This window comes from Sturnira hondurensis, unplaced genomic scaffold (assembly GCF_014824575.4).
Source record: "Sturnira hondurensis isolate 20B ecotype Veracruz unplaced genomic scaffold, ASM1482457v3 Scaffold0008640, whole genome shotgun sequence".
Classification (NCBI taxonomy): Eukaryota; Metazoa; Chordata; class Mammalia; order Chiroptera; family Phyllostomidae; genus Sturnira; species Sturnira hondurensis.
In genome coordinates, this window is record NW_028081271.1 from 12,457,456 (window position 1) to 12,476,055 (window position 18,600).

Here is an 18,600-nt window from a genome sequence, read left to right on the forward strand (position 1 = left end):
TTTAATTATATGTAATATAAGACACATTGCTACATTCTCCAAAGTCTCTTACAGATGGATGTTAAACTAGCCAAATATTTCACCAGTGCGTCATTTCTTACCAATGTCCTCTTTCACTCTCACCTGCCTCATCACGCAGTTCAAAACTCATACAAGTTTTCTGTCTCCTACGCACTTAAAGATAAGCACTCTTGCGTCCATGAGGGCAGTTTTATTGCCCTGACAATAAATAACTTTTCACAGGTGATGTGACTAAGGAGTGGCGGAGCCAGGTCTTCTGCATCCTAGGTCATTACTTTGCCCAGGAGTCTTGCAGCCGATGAGTCCCCTAAAGCCAACCTCCACCCAATGGGATCTGCAGGTACTTTCCAGGCAAGAGACAGCCCATCTGTCAATGAATTCAATCTGTGATTTAGAGTAGAGCGAGCAGCCAAGTACATGATGAGAAAAATCACTCATTTTGCACTCTACTCATGGAATCAATAGTCAAAAAATTAAAATATATTTAAAGCAAAAATGGCACGTGCCTGGAGCCTGATAGCATAGGGCATGGACTAGCCATCCTTTCAGATTTCTTAAAGGGAGATTCCAGCCCCAGGGTGTTCGCTCTTGATTCTCCATGTCTTCCTTGTTATACCGACTGTCCTTTGTATCCTCCTCACAAAGTTATTCTAATTTGGAATTTTACATTCAAATTGTCCAATTAGATTGAAACACCTACTTTCAGAAATGCCCACTACATTTTCAATGACTGAGAGAAAGTATTTTTAATTAGCTTTAAACTTCTGTATCAAAATTAGCCAGAACCAACTTCTAAGATTTTTATATACCTCTTTCTGCAATGCTAACTTAGTTCTAAAAATGTTCAGGTTTTCAGCACTTGGATTTGATTTACAGAATGAATAACTCAGGTCTAAAGGCAAATGGAGCAAGAGTTCAGGGTTGAGCTTCCTGTTCATGCCCCACACTCTATGTTGGTTTGTGAAATGGACACACTTGTTCTAATGCCACCACATTGTATGTGGGTTTACATGCATGTCCCATTGCTACAGAAAACTAGATACATATTGCCTTTACCCTGGCTGGTGTAGCTCAGTGGATTGAGCGCGGGCCTGCGACTCAGATGATCGCGGTTCGATTCTCAGTCAGGGCATATTCCTGGGTTGCAGGCCAGTTCTCTGCAGGCCAACTCCCAGAAGGGGACACACGAAAGGCAACCATACATTGATGTGTCTCTCCCTCTCTCCTTCCCTTCCCCTCTAAAGATAAATAAATAAAATCTTTAAAAAAATATTGCCTTTTTATTTCAAGTCACTACCACATCATCAATACAAACACAATACTCTCCACTGTTCTCATGGATGTGTAGGTTCCAATTTTTATTGCAAATTTTAAAAATTCTAAATAAAGAGTACAATGAGATTTAAACTCAGTATCACTCAAATATATTCACTAATGAAAAACTAATTCCAAGTACCTACTATATGTTGTATATTTGTAAAGATTATCTCAGTCATTCTTACAGGAGTCCTGTTGAGTAAAACCTAACTGCTCCATTTTACATTTGAAAAAAAAGTTAAGGTTCTTAAAACCTCAACCTTCCAAAGGCAAACAATGTTTGGCTGAGCCAGGGTTGCACTCAGACCTGGTCCGTGTCAAAACCCCTTCAGCCTGAAAGTCGCTTCTCCTCTCTGCATCTCTGAGTTCACATCAGGAAAATAAGAAGGCTCAAGTCCACGTTCTCATGGTACTTCCAGCCCCAACACTTGTTTACTTGCAGCTTTGCCCATTGCTCCGTTGTCGGGTTTTGTTCAGTTCTCTCTGACCTGCAGCAGGGTCAGGAACTGAGTCGTTAACACTGTGTGTTGCTATTGATTCAGGTGAACCGAAAACGTGATTAAATGCCTGACGGATGGCATCAAACCTCAACAACCACCGACAAGTTTTACAAGTTTAACAGGTTCTGTTTTGAATACAAGCTGGAGGTGGAGAATGTTGAATGGATGGGAAAATGGTCTTTCTTAACAACACGTGCTTAGAAATTTCTCTGTTTTATGACACTCATTTTCCAGCTACCAGACTAAACAAATCTCATGCCAACCATAAGGTGAGTAATCTGCATTTTTGTATGTTTCCATATGATGAGCTTGTGAAATCACTAAGAGGATCGTGATGTGTAACTCCTGTGTTTCTCCTACTGCGGTTGTTTCAGTGCAATTCATCCCATTTCTGTGTGCTGCTATGAAACATAGCCATGAACGGAGCAGACTGGGCAAAACACTTTCCAGCACAGCTCCACACTGTTTTCTACACTTACCAGTGAATGACCGAGAACTGTCGTGTCCTGCAATAGTCCAGGCAACAGGGATTGTCTTGCTCTGGAAATAAGGAAGGAGAGATACCATGTTTAATACTCTTTTCTCATTCCCAAGTCCAGAGGGTTGTTCAGTCAAAACAACCAATGCCCTGTTGGACTTACTCTTTGGATGAAGTAAAATTTCCCTTTACAGGCACCATAGCCCTAACTTTAAGCTAAAATGCCTCCCCTAATCTAATTTAAACTTTCTCATTGAAGTTGATGGACTAAGCAGTATACAATTTCTGCCTGTGTTATAAGATTCAATGCACATTTCTTCCATGTACTAAGAATTCACAGAGCATAGCATTGTAAACATTAGAACAGGCATAGAATTGTCTTAGCTGCTTAGTAATCACAAGAAAGTATATTCTGAGTTCCAGGAAGAAAAAGAGAAAATGTGATGCTTAATATTTCTAAGAATACAGCACTCACCATGATTATGATATCTTATTTTTAAAAGGCCTTCAGAAAAATATAAAAAGATATAAAAGAGATTTCCTCATATATTTTTTTATATTTTTAAATTTAAAAATATAAATTTTAAATATTTAAATATTTTAGATATAAAAAGAAAAATATATATGAGAAAATGAGATGTACTACTATTCTGTTTATCAGTCTGCAACATATTTGCAAATATTTCTTGAAGTCCAAAGTCAATGTGAAATGTGAATTTTGAGGCTCATGACTGATTATCTGTTGAATTTTGCCCTTGCTACTTGTGGCTACGTCCAGAGTGTCTCCATGCCACCACATTGTATGTGGGTTTACATGCATGTTCCATCGTTACAGAAAAGTAGATACACTAAATATTGCCTTTTTATTTCAAGTCACTACCACATCATCAATACGAACACAATATTCTCCACTGTTCTTGTGGGTGTGTAGTTCCAATTTTTATTGCAAATTTTAAAAATTTAAAGACAGGGACATAACCAGGGAAAATATAAACATGAAAAATACTTGAAACTATAGAAAAATCACCACCCAATTTTCTCCCTGGAATTTATGTGTATTATTCGTAGTGCGTGCATTTCTGTGAATCACTTGATGTTACACCAAAATAGGATTCAGCTCTTTTACCCTTCACAGGAGACCAGGCCCAGTTATGGCCACAAAAATTATACATTCACAATTATGGAAGGAAAACTTGTTTCCTATTGTTATCAGTAGAAATCAGGCTCTCACGTGGGACCACGGGGAAAGCATTCCAACGACTCACACATAGAAGACTGTGATGTGGCCAGGCTCATTTGGGTGGAAATCTGCCTCTGGGTTTCCAACGTCCCATCTCTGTTGGCCATGGAAAAAATCCAACCTTGTCCTCAGTGAGATAAAGACCAGTGTCCAGGGTTTCTGCCTCATCTTAGAGCTTAGTCCTTTGGAGCCCGTGCCATCTGCTGCAGCCCTGGGAGCTGCTAGATGTACAGGGTCATGTGCTCCTGGACCAGAGACGATGTGTGAATGCCTGGGGCGAGTGCAGGACAGGGTGGGTGAGAGAGCTTCTTTGTTTCCCTGGGGTTATAACCAGGAGTTTTCTCAAAAGGGCCAATCAACTTCCCGAGTTTTGCTGGGCTTTCAGATGGGTCTATACCCTATTTAGATTGACAGGCCTCTACCATTAAGCACCTCCTCCTGCATCCCTCAACAATCTGGTATGGGGGGGGGNGGAAGTCGGGTTGAAGGAAGCAGGGAGTGTTAATTCTCTTGGTGGAGCAACTGGCTATGATCCCCTGGGGGTGAAGCTGTAGCTTCCTGGTGAAGCAAACAGGCTTTTGCTCCCCATTTTATTAAGCTCAATATCTAATTCCCTTTGCTCCATTCTTATTAATAACTAGTTAATTATCTATGGTAATAGAAGAATAAGGAATCTGACTGTAAAGTCGGAGAAATAAAGAAACTTAACTGGCCATGAAACGTCAAAAGTAATGTTTTTCAAATTTAAAAAATTTTAGACATACATCATTTGGGAAATTTATAAAAGTTGAAAGAAAATTAAAACCAACTGTAAAACCTAGCACTTTACGAACAGTGACATTTTGCTGTATCTTCCTCTAGGATTTTTCTAAACACATATTTTTTAAACTAATTGGTTTCGTGCTGCAATACAGTTTTATAATTTGCCTATTATAAAATGCACTAAAGTGAATATACTTATAGTTAAAACTTTCCACATATTCTGATTATTGCCTTGGAGCAAATACCTAAAAGATTACTTGAGAAATTGAAGGAAAGGAAACATATTTGAGGCTTTTAAAAACAAATTGCTGTATTATCTATTAAATATACTACTTACTCTATCCCCAGTAGTGACTTTTCCCCCAATTCTAACCAAAATTAGGTAATATTTTCCTCTTATGTTTTCCAATTTAGGAACAGAAAAAACTGATCCTCCATGTTCTATTTCCATTTATATGAATAAAAAGCTCTTTTAATTGTCCACTGTTGAATGTGCTTATTAGATGTTTATTTTCTTCTATGATTATACATTTTCTTTGCCCATTTTCACTGTGACATTGTATTCATATTGATTTTCTTGATAGATATAAATTACTAATCTTTTCTGCACAAAAACTAAAAAGATTTGTCCTAATTTTGAATGAGGCAATGAAATAAAAAATTTTACTCTTTCATATAGTTAAGTCTATCAAACTTTTCCGCTATAATCATCACCTTTGACATTTTTCTTAGAAAACATTTTCACATCTTATATTTTTACCTTCACCTCTACTTCCTTCTTATACTTACTGGATTTCTTTTTATATATAACTATGCAGTCTACCTAGACTGGTTTTTAACATATTTTTTGATGTAGTTCTCACGTTTTTTTCCTCTCCCAAAGCAAAGCAATTACCACATCACTGAATGTTCATGCCTTTCTCTGGGAGCTATAATTCTACTTTTACCATATTGTGAATTTGTACATTATCAAGGTCTACCTTTTGGCCTTCAAGGAAAGCAGTTTGCCACCCCTAAAATATGCCTTTTTGGGATACTATTGTAAGCTGGTTATTTTTAAGAAACAAAGACTCAGAAAGAAACTTCAGCCCGCCCTCTCACCTGCCTAAAGGAATTCAGATAGAAGAACCTGCTTCCAGAAAGTGAGCTATCACCTTAACATCATAATATGAACTAGGTGTGGCAGACAGGGCGGAACCTGCAAAGTCTGTTGGATGGACTGCTCTCTGTATCCTGTTGTTTCTAGGACACAGAAAGAATTTGTTTCCTGCGTGTTTGCTCCTTCTCACGTACCTGTGACCTGCCTACTTTCCCTTCGAAGTCCCAGCCCTCTGACTCCCTCACCTTAGTCCAGATTGGCAAATAAGCCTCAACTGCCCAGCTTGTCCTTGGGTCCCATATTCTTTTCTTTTAAAGATTTTATTTATTTATTTTCAGACAGAGGGGGAGGGAGAGAGAAAGAAAGGGAGAGAAACATTAATGTATGGTTACCTCTCGAGTATCCCCCACCACACACACACACACACACACACACACACACTGGGGACCTGGCCTGCAACCCAGGCATGTGCCCTGACTGCAAATCAAACCAGCGACACTTTGGATCGCAGTCTGGCACTCAACCCACTGAGCCACACCAGCCAGGGCGGGTCCCATATTCTTATGAAACCCCCGTATGTACATACATAATGAGTTAAGTTATTTTCTTCTGTTAACCTGTCTCATGCCATTTTGATTATTAGACCAGCCAGAAGAATATAGAAAAGTAGGAGAATAATCATTTTTTCCCCAACAATCTTGACTATGTTTTATTGATCTACCTTTTTCTTCTAGTGCTAATATCTCACTTTAAATTATTACAGCTTCATATTCCATGTAACAGCTAGAGGGTGCGTGACTTTTTATTACTGCTCTTTCCAATAGTTTCTTGATGGTTTTTTTTCATCTATTTTTCCACATGAACTTTAAAATTACCTATTCAATCCTAGTATGACTTTTTATTGGAATTGGATTGCCTCTTTACATTAATTTAGAAAGAATTACTATTATTATAACACTTGGGTTTTCTATGCAGGAATTTGCCCTGGTTGTCAGGTAGCATACATTTTGGTGAAACAAGCAAACAAAAATGCTTGCAGATTTAAAAAATGCCATACTCAGACAGAAAACTATCTCAAAGACCCTGATGAACCCAGTCCACGAGTGGTAGACATTCTTGCCCTGAAGCAGACAGAATGGACAGGTTTGGAGAGAAGCAGGCTGGTTACCGTAGTTTTCAGACTATACGATGCACTTTCCCCCCAAATTTGGGAGGAGTAATGGTTGTTAATGCTGCTGTTGAGTTCTGTTTACACTTATATTGGTGAAATATTATGTTATTTACATTATTAAATATTTTACCACATATTTTTCTTCAAAATTTTTTTTCCAACTTTCCTCCTCTAAAACCTAGGTGCATCTTGTGGTCCAAATAATACAGTATATAATTGGCGGCAGCAGTGATTCCTGGGAGCAGCCCCGCCTCACCATGCATTCCCACGGTTGCAAAGGAGATAGCCAGGATGCTAAGCTAAGAAGGGCTTGAAGCCTCTACGAGATAAAATTGAAGCAAGTTTTTTAAGTGTGATTATATCACAGGATACTTTCTGATATGGATGAGAAAGATGGCAAATACATTTTTGCTTTAGACGGCCGATCACCACACAGAAATGAAATAGGGTAAATTAAAACATACTGTAAGACTATCATGGCAGCATTATTCAATAGCCGAAAAAGTTTCCCACACTTGGGAAACCCAAGTGGCCATTGACAGAGGCCTACATAAACAAAACATGGTATACACAGACAACGAAGTATTATTAAAGGAAGAAAATTCTCTCCCATGCTACAACATGGATGAAACTTCAGGACCTCATGCTAAGAGAAAAGCCACAAAAGGACAACTATTGTATAAGTCCACTTATAGAAGTTGCATTGAGAAGTCAAATTTATACAGACAGAAAGTAGAGTGGTGGCTGCTGAAGACCGTGGGGAGAAGAGGATGAGAGTTGGTGAGTCTGGTAGAGAGTCCCAGTTTTGCGAGATAAAGGAGATCTGTAGACTGGTTGCACACCAATGTGAATGTACTTAGCACCAACGAACTATATGCTTAACCGTGGTTAGGAGCATACATTTTATGCTCAGAACATTTTACTATCATTTATTAAATGATGCATGCTATATCTTTCTTTTTGTGTTACTATGCAAGAATTTTACAAAACTTCTTCCATTTATTTAATAGCTCCTACATTGAATAATTACTATGGTACAGACATTATTCCAGGGGCTGGTATGTAGCCATAATCAAGGCCCAGGGAAGTCCCTAGAATTTGGAAGTCATGAAGCCGTGAGAGAAACATAATAGCAATAAGTTAATACATAGTTAATAAGAAAATATGTGGTAGTGGTAAGTTTTATAAAGAAAGTAAATTAGGGTGATGTGATACTGAGCTAATCTGGGGTGCTTTGAAATGGATGTCAGAAGTCATGTGTTTATCTTCTATAGTATTAGACACACTAGGCTGTCAGGCCATAGGCCAACCAGGAAAGCTAATGAGACACTGAGGGGGCTTAGTTCAGTTCAAACCGTTTTAATGCCATTTATAATAGGATATTCTCTGCCACATTGCCCCAATACATCAAGGCTGTGGGTTTGATCTCCGATCAGGGCAAATACCAGAAACAACCAATAAATGCATAAATAAATGCAACAACAAATTGATTTTTTCCTCTCTCCCTCCCTTCCTCTCTCACTCTAAAATCAATTAAAAAATTAGAGAATGATCATAGTTTAATTTTATTCTATAACCCACTGAACTGGATTTGCCATTGGAAAACTAGTGACAGTGTTTATTTAGGGCCTTATTCTGTAGAGAGAGCAAAATAGTGTGGACAAGAAAAGGGGTTCGATGGAAGGAAACCTCACTGGGTGATCTTATCATAAATTCATAATCGTGCAGGCCACAGTGAATAGTCATGCCTCGGGCATATAATTTTTAGTAAAAGGTTTATCTTTGCCTTAAGCAAGCCCTGTCCATTATTACTGTCCATCTAGGTCAACATATCTTTGAAATAAACTGTTAAACTCACCCCCGAGAGAGCACATAACTTTGTTAACTATCCTATATTGCGATCCCCACCTTGCTTTCCCTCACCTCCATGTAAGCTTCCTTGCGTTCCCTCCTTAATTTCAAAGGCATAAAAGCTGCAAAACTGTTTCCCCCTGGAGCATTGGAGCTTTTGCTTCCTGGCATATATTACCAGTCTGGCTCAAATAAACTCTCGTAAAAGTTTTCTGCAGGTTTGGATGTTTCTTACATCGACAATAGAAAGACCAGGTATAGGGAATCTGAGGATTTCTCATAACAGCACACTGCCATGGTAGGCCCCTCGTTGTCCCTCAGTTTATAATCCGACTTCCATGACAGCGTTGCTGTAGAAGATTGGGATTTTGCACTAGGGGGTATCTAGACCCAGCCTTTGCAGGCTAATGGGACCCAGCATTAGCCCCTTTACAGTTAGCTATTCATCAGGAAACCTGGGGCACAGTAAATAGATCCTTGTCTTACCTCAGGGCCCCTCTTCAGAAATGAAAGCTATAACTGAGCTGGGGATCACCTTACACAGAGAGGTACTAATCTCAGCAATAATTCATTCCTGACACACTATGATTCATGCTTTGTTTCTCACTCAGCCTCACAATGAACTCGGAAGTGCATGGAACAAAGAGCCCAGGTCCTTAATCAGATGCTATACTTTAGCTCAATCATACTTTTTAAAATTACCATAGAAAGTTACTCCTGTGGGCCTATACTTTGTTGTGAATATCTGGAGCTAATCGTTATCTCATTATTTCCTAGGCTGAGGAAAAACAAACATTCAAGCAAACCTGTTCACTGAGATGAACAACACAATCCTTTTTGGTCAGGCAGTCTCCTGTAAGAGAGTTCTGTGAATACTACATGAATGAATACAGGACAGAAGGAGATAAAATTGATCTGTTAAGTGGCTGCTGCGGGCCAGGCAGGAAGATGGATTTCAGGGCCAAACAGAGCAAGATGAACCTGATGCCTGCCACAGAGAATGTGCAGACCAACTACAGAACTAGATGATTCAAGAAGTAAGGGATGGAGGCAGGGGTTAGGATGGAAGAGGGAGTTGTGGGAGTACGCAACAGGGAACGTGACCAGCGGAAGCACGCGTTGGGGTTGAGAAGTGGCAGGCAGGACTCTGGGGGTAGGGGCAGCATAGGCATGGGTGTAAAGGCAAAAGGAAATCCAGAAAAAAGTCTGGATTTCCTGGGTTATGACAGGGCAAGAAGATGATGCTGGGGACGGGGGAGGGGGATGGGCAGGGGTATGTGGTTGGGACTGACCTGTGGAAGGTCTTGTGAGGGGTTAAATCAGGTGCAAGACTTGATTGAAATGCGAAACGTCCGCTTTGAGGGCCCATGTGGGGAATGGAGAGAGAAAGCCTCAGTGTAAGATACCAGCTAAGAGCCAGTTGTTTATTATTATTATTATTATTATTATTATTTCTATCCTCACCTGACAACTTTTTTTTTTTGCTTTCAGAAAAGAGAGGGGTGAGAGAGAAACATCAATCAGCTGCCTTCTTGGATGCATCCTGAATAGGGATCCAATCTGGAACCTGTGTATGTGCCCTGACCAGGTATCGAACCAAGGACCTTTCGCTTTGCAGGATGATGCCCAACCAACTGTGCCACACCGGTCAGGGCCATCTAGGAGTCAGTTTAAAGAGAAAGACTAGGAGATGGTTTGGGCTTAGGTAGCGGGAAGGGGAAAGAAAGAGAAATGGATGACTAGAGAGATTTAGGAGGCAGAACATACAAGAGTCCTTTTTTTCACAGGTAAATAGTACCTGGGCCTCATTCGCTCCACAGAGGAATCTAAGTGAGAAGGAAACAACTTTTGGAAGAGGGTTCAGAGCCCATGAAGTCTGTATGAAGCCTCTTGAGTACAGATAAAAAATAACACACTCACTTTTAGCCTAGTGCCCATGCAGCTGCTCTGGAAAACAGTAGGTCATTTCTTTAAGAAGTTAAAAGTAGAAAACCATATGACCCAGCAATTCCACTTCTAGAAAATTGAAAGCAGCGATTCCAAGAGATATTCGTGCACCCGTGTTCATAGTGGGATTATTTGCAGTAGCCCAAAGGTGGAGGCAAAGCAAGTATGCCCCAAAGGATGACTGGATGAACAAAATGTGGTATATACCTACAATGGAATATTACTTAGCCTTAAAAAGGAAATTGTGACACGCGCTTCAACATGAGTGAATCTTGACAATATCATGCCCAGTGAAAGAAGCCCATCATCGTTAATACTGAATGACTGCACTTATATGAAGTATCTAGAGTACTAGGGGTCACAGATGCAGAAAGCAGAATGGTAGCACTTGCTTCGGCAGCACCAGTGCTAAACTGGGACAATACAGAAAAGGTTCGCATGGCCCCTGCACAAGGGTGACACGTAAATCTGTGACGTATTACATACTAAAAGGAAGGGAGGGAGGGAAGGAGGAAGGGAGGGAGGGAGGGAAAGTAGATATTGGTTGCCAAGGGCTTTGGGGGTAGGAGGGACGGTGATGGGAATGGGGAGTGACTGATAAGTGGGTAGAGTTTGGGACGATGAACAAGTTCTGGAGATGAATGGTAGCGATCGTAGCACAACAAAACAAATTTACTCCATGCCAATGAGCCGTGCACTTAGAAATGGGTAAGATGACAAATTCTGTTACGCCCACAGTTTTTAAAATTAAACCACTTTCTGAAAAGAAAGGTGGTAATTCCTATCATCCACCCTAAAATTTTCAAAATTAGCTAAAGACCTGAAACTAATACAAATAATATTGGAGGTGAACTGTAATCAAAAAATAAAATTAGAAAATAACATGTTCAAAGTTACTTCAAACCAATGCTGAATTAACGCGGATTTTCAGAATGTTTTAATTTTAACCAATTACAAACACAACATACTTCCATTTTAAGAAATATGGACCAAGAGGAAAATATTGTTAAAGGATAATTTTCGGAAAAATGTAAAATCATTACTCACTATAAAATGAAGACATCAAAATTTTTATTTCACTTGTTATTAATAATGGAACCAGTAGGATGTTACAGCCAGTTTAAAGAAGAATGCAAATAGCACAAATACTTAGGCCAACAGGCAGGCTGAAGTAAATTTAGAAAGCAATGGCAAACTGGTCAGTTATTGGACGATAATCCTTTACACTCTACTGAAAAACCCATCTGCGTTTCTATGGGTGAAAATCAGTTGAGCGGCTACAGGCTTTCTACCATTTACAGAGTTGCAAAACGGCTCAAAACAGGACACTATATAGTCAGATAAATCTGAAAGGTGTGCAATCTAGCAACACCTCTTTGTGTGTGTGTGTGTGTGCTTTTCAAAATCTTTACAAGGCTGAAAAACAAAATAAAATAACCCCTTGTCCCAGAAACTTGCTTGCTTTGATACTTTTGTGTCAAGTTTAACCTGGACTATGAAGACTTTATTAAGCACAGTAAACAGGTTTATCAGACGAAAAAATCCAGTGCAAGGCTCCGGGACGTGGTTCGGGACCCCGCTGCGTACCTGCCCAGCGTGCATCCCGGTGGCGCGGAGATCCGTGGCACCGCCCACTCGGCCATGAGTGGCTGCAAGTGAACAGCGTAAAACTCGGAGGGACCACAGGGTGCGCCCTGGAGTGGCGGGAGGAGAGGCCACGCCGCAGGGCCCAAAGCTGGAGCGGCGAAAAACTGTGGCAACAGAAAGAAAGAGGTCGGGGAAGGCAGGGAAACTGAACAACCGGCTGGGCGCGCCCCCGGAGCGGCACCGCCTCTTTCCTTCCCCGCCCACCGCCGGCGGAGCCTCGGGAGGAACCAGGGCGGGGCAACCTTTGCTCCCTCTGGGAGAAGCCTGGCTCCTGAGACGGGTGTTGGCGCTCGCTGGAGACTGGAGCAGGCTGGGACCTGCTCGTCCCTCCCACCCGAGGGATTTGGTCGCGGGGTTCATTTCTGGACGGCCGCACCTCGGACCGCGGTATCGGTGGGACCCACCCGCGACAGGTAGCGATTGGGAAAGGCAGCTGTGTTGGAGGGAATTAGGGGCGAGCCGTCGAGTGGGGACGGTCCTGCGTCGCAAACCTAGGGCGTCCAGGAAAGAGTGGTGTGCAGGCCCCTGGCCCGCAGCGGAGCCCGTGTCCACTTCGGGGCTCGGCGCCCGCGCTCTCTGTGCGCGCGAAGGCCTGAGATCGCCAGGCCTCGTCGGCCGAGAAGGCGTCGGCGGAGAAGGCGGCAGGTGCGCTGTCCCACGGGATGCGGACGCCGGTGGCAATGACGGTGGGCATGGTGCTCGCGCCCTGCGGGCTGCTGCTCAACCTGACGGGCACGCTGGCGCCCGGCTGGCGGCAGCTGAAGGGCTTCCTCAACCAGCCGGTGGACGTGGTGCTGTACCAAGGCCTTTGGGACATCTGCCGCGAGCAGAGCAGCCACGAGCGCCAGTGCGGCCAGCCGGACGACCTGGGGTACTTCAAGGCTGAACCTGTGCTCGTGGCGCGCGGACTCATGGTGACGTCCCTGGCGGTCACCGCGCTGGGGCTGCTGCTGGCGTCGCTTGGCGTGCGCTGCTGGGAGGACGAGCCCCGCTTTGCGCTGGCCGGCTTCTCCGGCTTGGTGCTCTTCGCCGCGGGCCTCTTCGGCCTCATTCCGGTGTCCTGGTACAATCACGTCCTGGCGAATCGTGCCGTCCTGCCCGCCCCGGAGAGCCCGGTTACGGTGGAAGTCAGCTACAGCCTGGTGCTGGGCTACCTGGGCAGCTGCCTGCTTCTGCTGGGCGGCTTCTCGCTGGCGCTCAGCTTCGCGCCCTGGTGCGAGGAGTGCTGTCGACGCCGCCGCAAAGCACCCTCCGGCAGCGCTCGCCGCCCCAGCATCAGCACCGTGTACGTCGACTGGCCGCAGCCCGAGCTTGCGCCCGCCATCAAGTACTACAGCGACGGCCAGCACCGGCCGCGGCCCGCGGAGGCGGGCCCCGTGGACAAGCCAAAGGTGGGCTTCCCCATGCCGCGGCCGCCACCCAAGACCTACACCAACGCAGTGGACGTGCTCGATGGAGAGACGGGGGCCCACTCCCAGGGCGCCTCCTCGCGCAGCACCCGCCCCTGCCACAGCTCCCTGCCCTGCGACTCCGATCTGTAGACGGCGCCCCCCAGCTTGCGCTGCCTGGACGGAGGACTAATGCCACCACCACGGTCCAACTTTAAACGTGCCTATTACCTTGGGGCCTGGACTCGGAGCCTTGGACACCGTTCCTGCTCCTGTGACTGGTTTGGAGGGCCCTCTTCCTTTCCTGTGGCCAAACTAGACCTCCCTGGATGATTACTTCAGGTTGGGTTGGGTTTTCTTTTTTACAGAGTTGTTTTTCTCTCCAGAGGAATCAGGGCCCTTATAGGGTGACAGGCTTATCATCCTTTCTGCTGAAGGACATATAGACACTTTGCATCTTATCTTGTTGACAAGGGACAATAACAACAAAAAAGTCAAACTCAGCCATGGAGGCTAAAAATCGGTTTAACACCTGAAACAATATTCTGAAATGCTGATGAACTTTGCATCAACGTAATTAAATATTATTAATTTCTTTCTGCTGGATAATTTATTTTCACGCAAGCTCTCAAGAGACCAGTCTATTTCCGGCTATGTTTGAACGAAACCCTTAAAAATAAACATAGAGTCGTGTACATATAGCAGCTTTCCCGGAATGAAATAACCCCATTCACTCATATTTACATTTCCTCGTGTATAAATAGGATTTATCTTTTTTGTTGCTTATTTTTTGATGCGAAAGTTGAGGTCATGCCAGAGTTTGCCTTCTAGAAGCCAGAGAAGAATGGCTGATACTGTCCAGTTCTGTCCCTCGCTTCCTCGCCCTCGACTTAGAAGGCCATCAGTTAAATATTTGGTGCAAAATGGAACTTGTTGATCATATTACGTTAAAGGGCATGTGTATAGACCCCTCATTTCTATATAAATTTGGGAGTAAGACTCGCATCATGCCCACAAAAGCTGTTTGTCTCCAGTACAACCTTCCGGAGTTTAAACCTTAATTACCAACAATTTCCTGGCTGCCTGAGCACTGTTCCAGAAATCTTGCTCTCTGAACTTCCCACCTCTTGGTGTAAGATTGCTGAAAGTGGCGGCGGCTGGGGGGGGCACTCAAATTCCTGGCTCCTTTATTTTGGGGTTCATGCTGTTTTCTGTGCAGCATCAGGTCTATTGTTGGGAAAAACTTTAAGTGCCAGTTTCCACAGGAAGTGCGACTAGAAATCGTTTCCTCTTGTAACAGTGATGCCCAGAGTCACAAGGAAGCTTCTGGGCGTTCATGAGAAGGACTGGATTTCATGAGTAGGGCTGGCTCTCATTCCTAGTTGATTGATTTCCCGGTGCCTTTAATTGAGCCGCATCTCACCTTTCAAACCCGCTGCTGGTAGTAGCCCTTTCAGAGGCAGAAGCCATCTGTTCCCCGAGAGACCCCTGATTGGCAGAGGGCGATAGAACTAACTGAACAGCACAGGCTGCTCTGTAGCAGCGGAAGGGATAACACAGACTCTCTTCCTTGGCCATTTGGTACTGGAATTACCTGTTTCTATCTTTTCACGACCAGACTTTAAAGTGCAGGCCTATCACTTGGGGATCTTTTTCAAATGCAAATTCCCATTCTGTTGGTCCAGAATGAAGCTGATTTCCCAAGATCTCCCAGGAGATGCTAAAGCTGATGGCTCCTGTCCCCCACTTGTGGCTGCCAGGCTTTCTCTGGGCCTGTGCCCCGCTCAGATTTCAGCCCAACTGGCAGCTCATAATCAGACTTTTGAGAGCTCCCCTCTCGTTGAGTTGGGGGCTGCTTTCCCACAAACAGCCAGAGTAGAGAAAAGGCAACGCTGATGATTACAGCTAGCACCTCAAAAAGGGATTAGGCCCCTGAGAAGTCAGGACCTAGCGGATAGCACAAAGACTTTGGATTTCTGGCAAGTACCAAATTTACCGGAAATTTTCTGCATCATAATTCCACATATTTCTAGGGAAGGTTTGATAAAAGCAAACAAGTGGTGTTTTGCATGTTTTGCATTTCCCCCTTCCCCTAAATTATTATCCACTGGTTTATATTCAAAACACTTCCTCTCTGCTGATTATTTATACCTTTTAGAGCAAACCACAGCTCTGGCTGTTGTAGCTCAGTGGATTGAGCACTGGCTTGCAAACCAAACGGTCATTGGTTCTATTCTGGTTCAGGGCACATACCTGGGCTGTGGGTTAGGTTCCTGGTTGGGGGGCATGCAATGTATCTCTCACACTTTTATGTTTCTCTCCCTTTTTCTCCCTCCCTCCCTGTCTCTCAATTGACACTCTAGAAAGGCTGGCTGCAGGAGGCCAGCCCCTCGGAAGTTGCTGTTGGGAGTGAAAACTCACCCTAAAATTAATACTTACTAGGTAGCAACCACACCACAGTGAAGACACTCATGGGAAATAGCACGACCGCCTTGCCTGAAGCCCTTCACTCCCATCACTTGCCATCGCCACTCACTTTTAATAATCCTCGTGACACATCAAAGTTTCCATTCTCACTGAATGGATGAAACCTTTTCAAGATTATTCCCGGTGTGCCTGGAGGACGAAGGAATCTGAAAGTCGAGCAGATGTTGCATTAGCATAGCCCCTGCCCTGCCCATTTGCCAGTCTGGCCCCCACGCCCTCACTAAGGAGGAGTGAGCTTTGGAGCCTGCATATCGTCCTCCCTTGTGGAGGCTGTGGGAGGAGCTGTCAAATCTTTATTTCCTCCATCGTTCATCCAGGAAGGTTTGGCACGCCTGCCATTTCCTTAGCACCTCGGTAGGCACCTTGGAAAACGTAACTATTCCGGGCCCTGCCTTGTGGAACTCACATAGTCTAGTGTGAGAGATCTGTGTGAGGAAGATGAAGACCAATAAACCAGAGTCCCGGGCCGGAGAAAAGGGCGATATTTTAGGGAAGGTGGTCAGGAAGTGCTACTGGAGCAGGAAAATGAAAGGGGGAGGGGACACTATCCGTGGGGCAGCGACCCTCTGTCTCACGGCTTCGGTAATAAGCTTTTCCTTTCACCTGAAACTCGAAGAAAAAAAAGAGGGGAAAGAGGGAGAGGGAAGCATTCCAGGCTGCGAGAACAGCAAGCTCCCACATCCACCGAAGAAGCAGTGGTGAAAACAGGTAGTCAGAGCATCTTGGCTCCCGCAGGTGTGACTGATGCTGCTCTGTAGACCAAGGTCGCCAGGGAAGGAAGAAGCTGGTGGTGCCAGTGAGTGTGGGGGAGGGGGCTTCTTCTTGCCTTTTATCAGGCGAAGAGCTTCTCTAGGAGGGAATAATTCAATCTGTTTAATAAAAATGGAACAAATTCAATCTGTTTAATAAAAATGTTTTCAGAATAAAATATAAACCATGCTGTTGAGGAACATTCTATCCTGCCAGTGTGTGAATGGTCCGACAATGCAGTTGGCAGAGAAGAAATGTGAGCCTCATCACACATCCCCAGAGGATTAAAAGGTTAACCACCAGGATCCCTGACCCCTGCCTGACTCACATACGCCCTCCTTCACCCCTCACCTTCACAGTGACCTCCCTGAAAGGTCTGTCATTCATCTCTTCAAAGCCCTTGGGATCTTTCTTAGGTATCATGCACTCTTAGCTTAAATTCCATTCACGGTTTGGCCAAGGCCTGGGTTTCCACCCCCGTTACTCTCTCCCACACACGAACCCTAAGCCACTCTCCCGATTCAGCTTAGAGGACTCGTATTTGCACATATAGGCACATGTCTAACATGTATTTTTCTTCGTGTACTTTCCCATTTTACCTCTAAATGGAAGGTAAGGGCAGGGTTTCTATTTATTTTGTAATCCTAGAATGGGTACTAACACTTCTCTGGTGGCTGTTAGCAATTGAATGAGTTCAAGTTACTGTTAAAAGCTATTTCTGTACCCAGATTCTTTCTCTCCTTACACACAATTGCCATGTACAAAGAAAGTAATCTGTAGCCTGAGGCCACTGGCCCAAACTCGGGGCTGCAGGTGGGGAGTGGGCCCAGGAGACTCTGTGACCCGGGTTGCGCCCTGCAGTGAGTGGCAAGGGAAAGGCCAAACAAGTCATTGTCACTTTTCCAGAACTTGGGTAACACATGGTTCCTTAAGCCTCAGCTCTTGCTGAGCTTCAGTTTCCTCATCTGTACAACTGGGAAGACCAGATCAGCTGTTATCAGAGGGTCTGTTTAAATCTAATATTCTGAGAACGAAGATGGAGAATTAGATGAGGCTGAGTAGAAACATGAAAAGTAAACAGCGAAGGCTAGGGAAACTGACTGATTATTAAAATCAGTGATCGGGCTGACAGCAGCGAACTCCATGGTCTGTCTAGTCCTCGGTTTCTCCAAATTTCATAAACCTCCCAGGAGTTCAAATACTAGGAACTTTGTGCTCTCCCCTCATCATCCATGACCCGTCCCCCCCCCCACACGCATAAAGCACTTCATTTAACTCTTACTTGCTAACAACACATGCAAAAGTTCAAGTTTTTTCGTGGGGCTTTTTGAGCCTAAGGCATGAGCCAATGAACTTTTCTGAATCTCCTTGTTCTTCCAGAAGGACACTTAGTTCTGTTACCAGGTTACAGAGGTTGAGTTCTTATAAGGAAATTTGCGTTAAATGTCTGCTACAGGCTGACTGCTCCACCTACTAGTGGAGGGAAATTAGGTAGGCAATCAGTACCTTACACAGGGACCATCACAATGGAAGCCTCCTACAGTTGAAAACGTGTCTCTGCTCCAAATAGACAAGATGACATATTGCAACCAGGGTAGAGGAGAGGGATTATTAGAAATTAAGTATAAAATTTTAAGTATCTATTTAGGAAATGAAGTCTTTCTCGTGAAAAGGACATTCAGGTGTGTTTTGTAAATTCTTGGATAGGGAAAGCATAACGGGACGTGTTAACCTAGATTATGCAGGATAATACTTAGGCATACATTCATAAGCGACCAAAGGTCAGAAAAGATATAAATAAGCAGCAAGTGAGGAGAAGGGGTGCATCCGTGACCCATTAGAAGACTTGGCAGCGGTCAGCTCTCTTTCTCCCGGGGAGAGGAAATAAGGGGGGGTTCTGGGGCCAAACAGGAAATGAGGCCTGCAGCCAAGAAGGGTGGGT

General features: G+C 44.0%; 1 protein-coding gene, 1 long non-coding RNA gene and 1 other non-coding gene across 3 annotated transcripts; all 3 read left to right on the forward strand.

Annotated features, from left to right (window-relative positions):
• The first annotated feature begins 1,961 nt into the window (after positions 1-1,961).
• On the forward strand, positions 1,962-10,810 carry LOC118993124 (uncharacterized). Its single transcript, XR_005067776.1, has 3 exons — positions 1,962-2,107; positions 9,217-9,476; positions 9,931-10,810. It is a non-coding gene; the product is annotated as an uncharacterized LOC118993124 (long non-coding RNA).
• LOC118993261 (U6 spliceosomal RNA) lies at positions 10,775-10,876 on the forward strand. The gene has a single exon (XR_005067817.1). It is a non-coding gene; the product is annotated as a U6 spliceosomal RNA (small nuclear RNA).
• A 1,176-nt stretch (positions 10,877-12,052) lies between these two features.
• Positions 12,053-14,015, forward strand: CLDN23 (claudin 23). Its single transcript, XM_037055286.1, has one exon. It carries the CDS (start codon positions 12,696-12,698, stop codon positions 13,572-13,574), a length of 879 nt encoding a protein of 292 aa, XP_036911181.1. The 5' UTR covers positions 12,053-12,695; the 3' UTR covers positions 13,575-14,015.
• Positions 14,016-18,600: the final 4,585 nt, after the last annotated feature.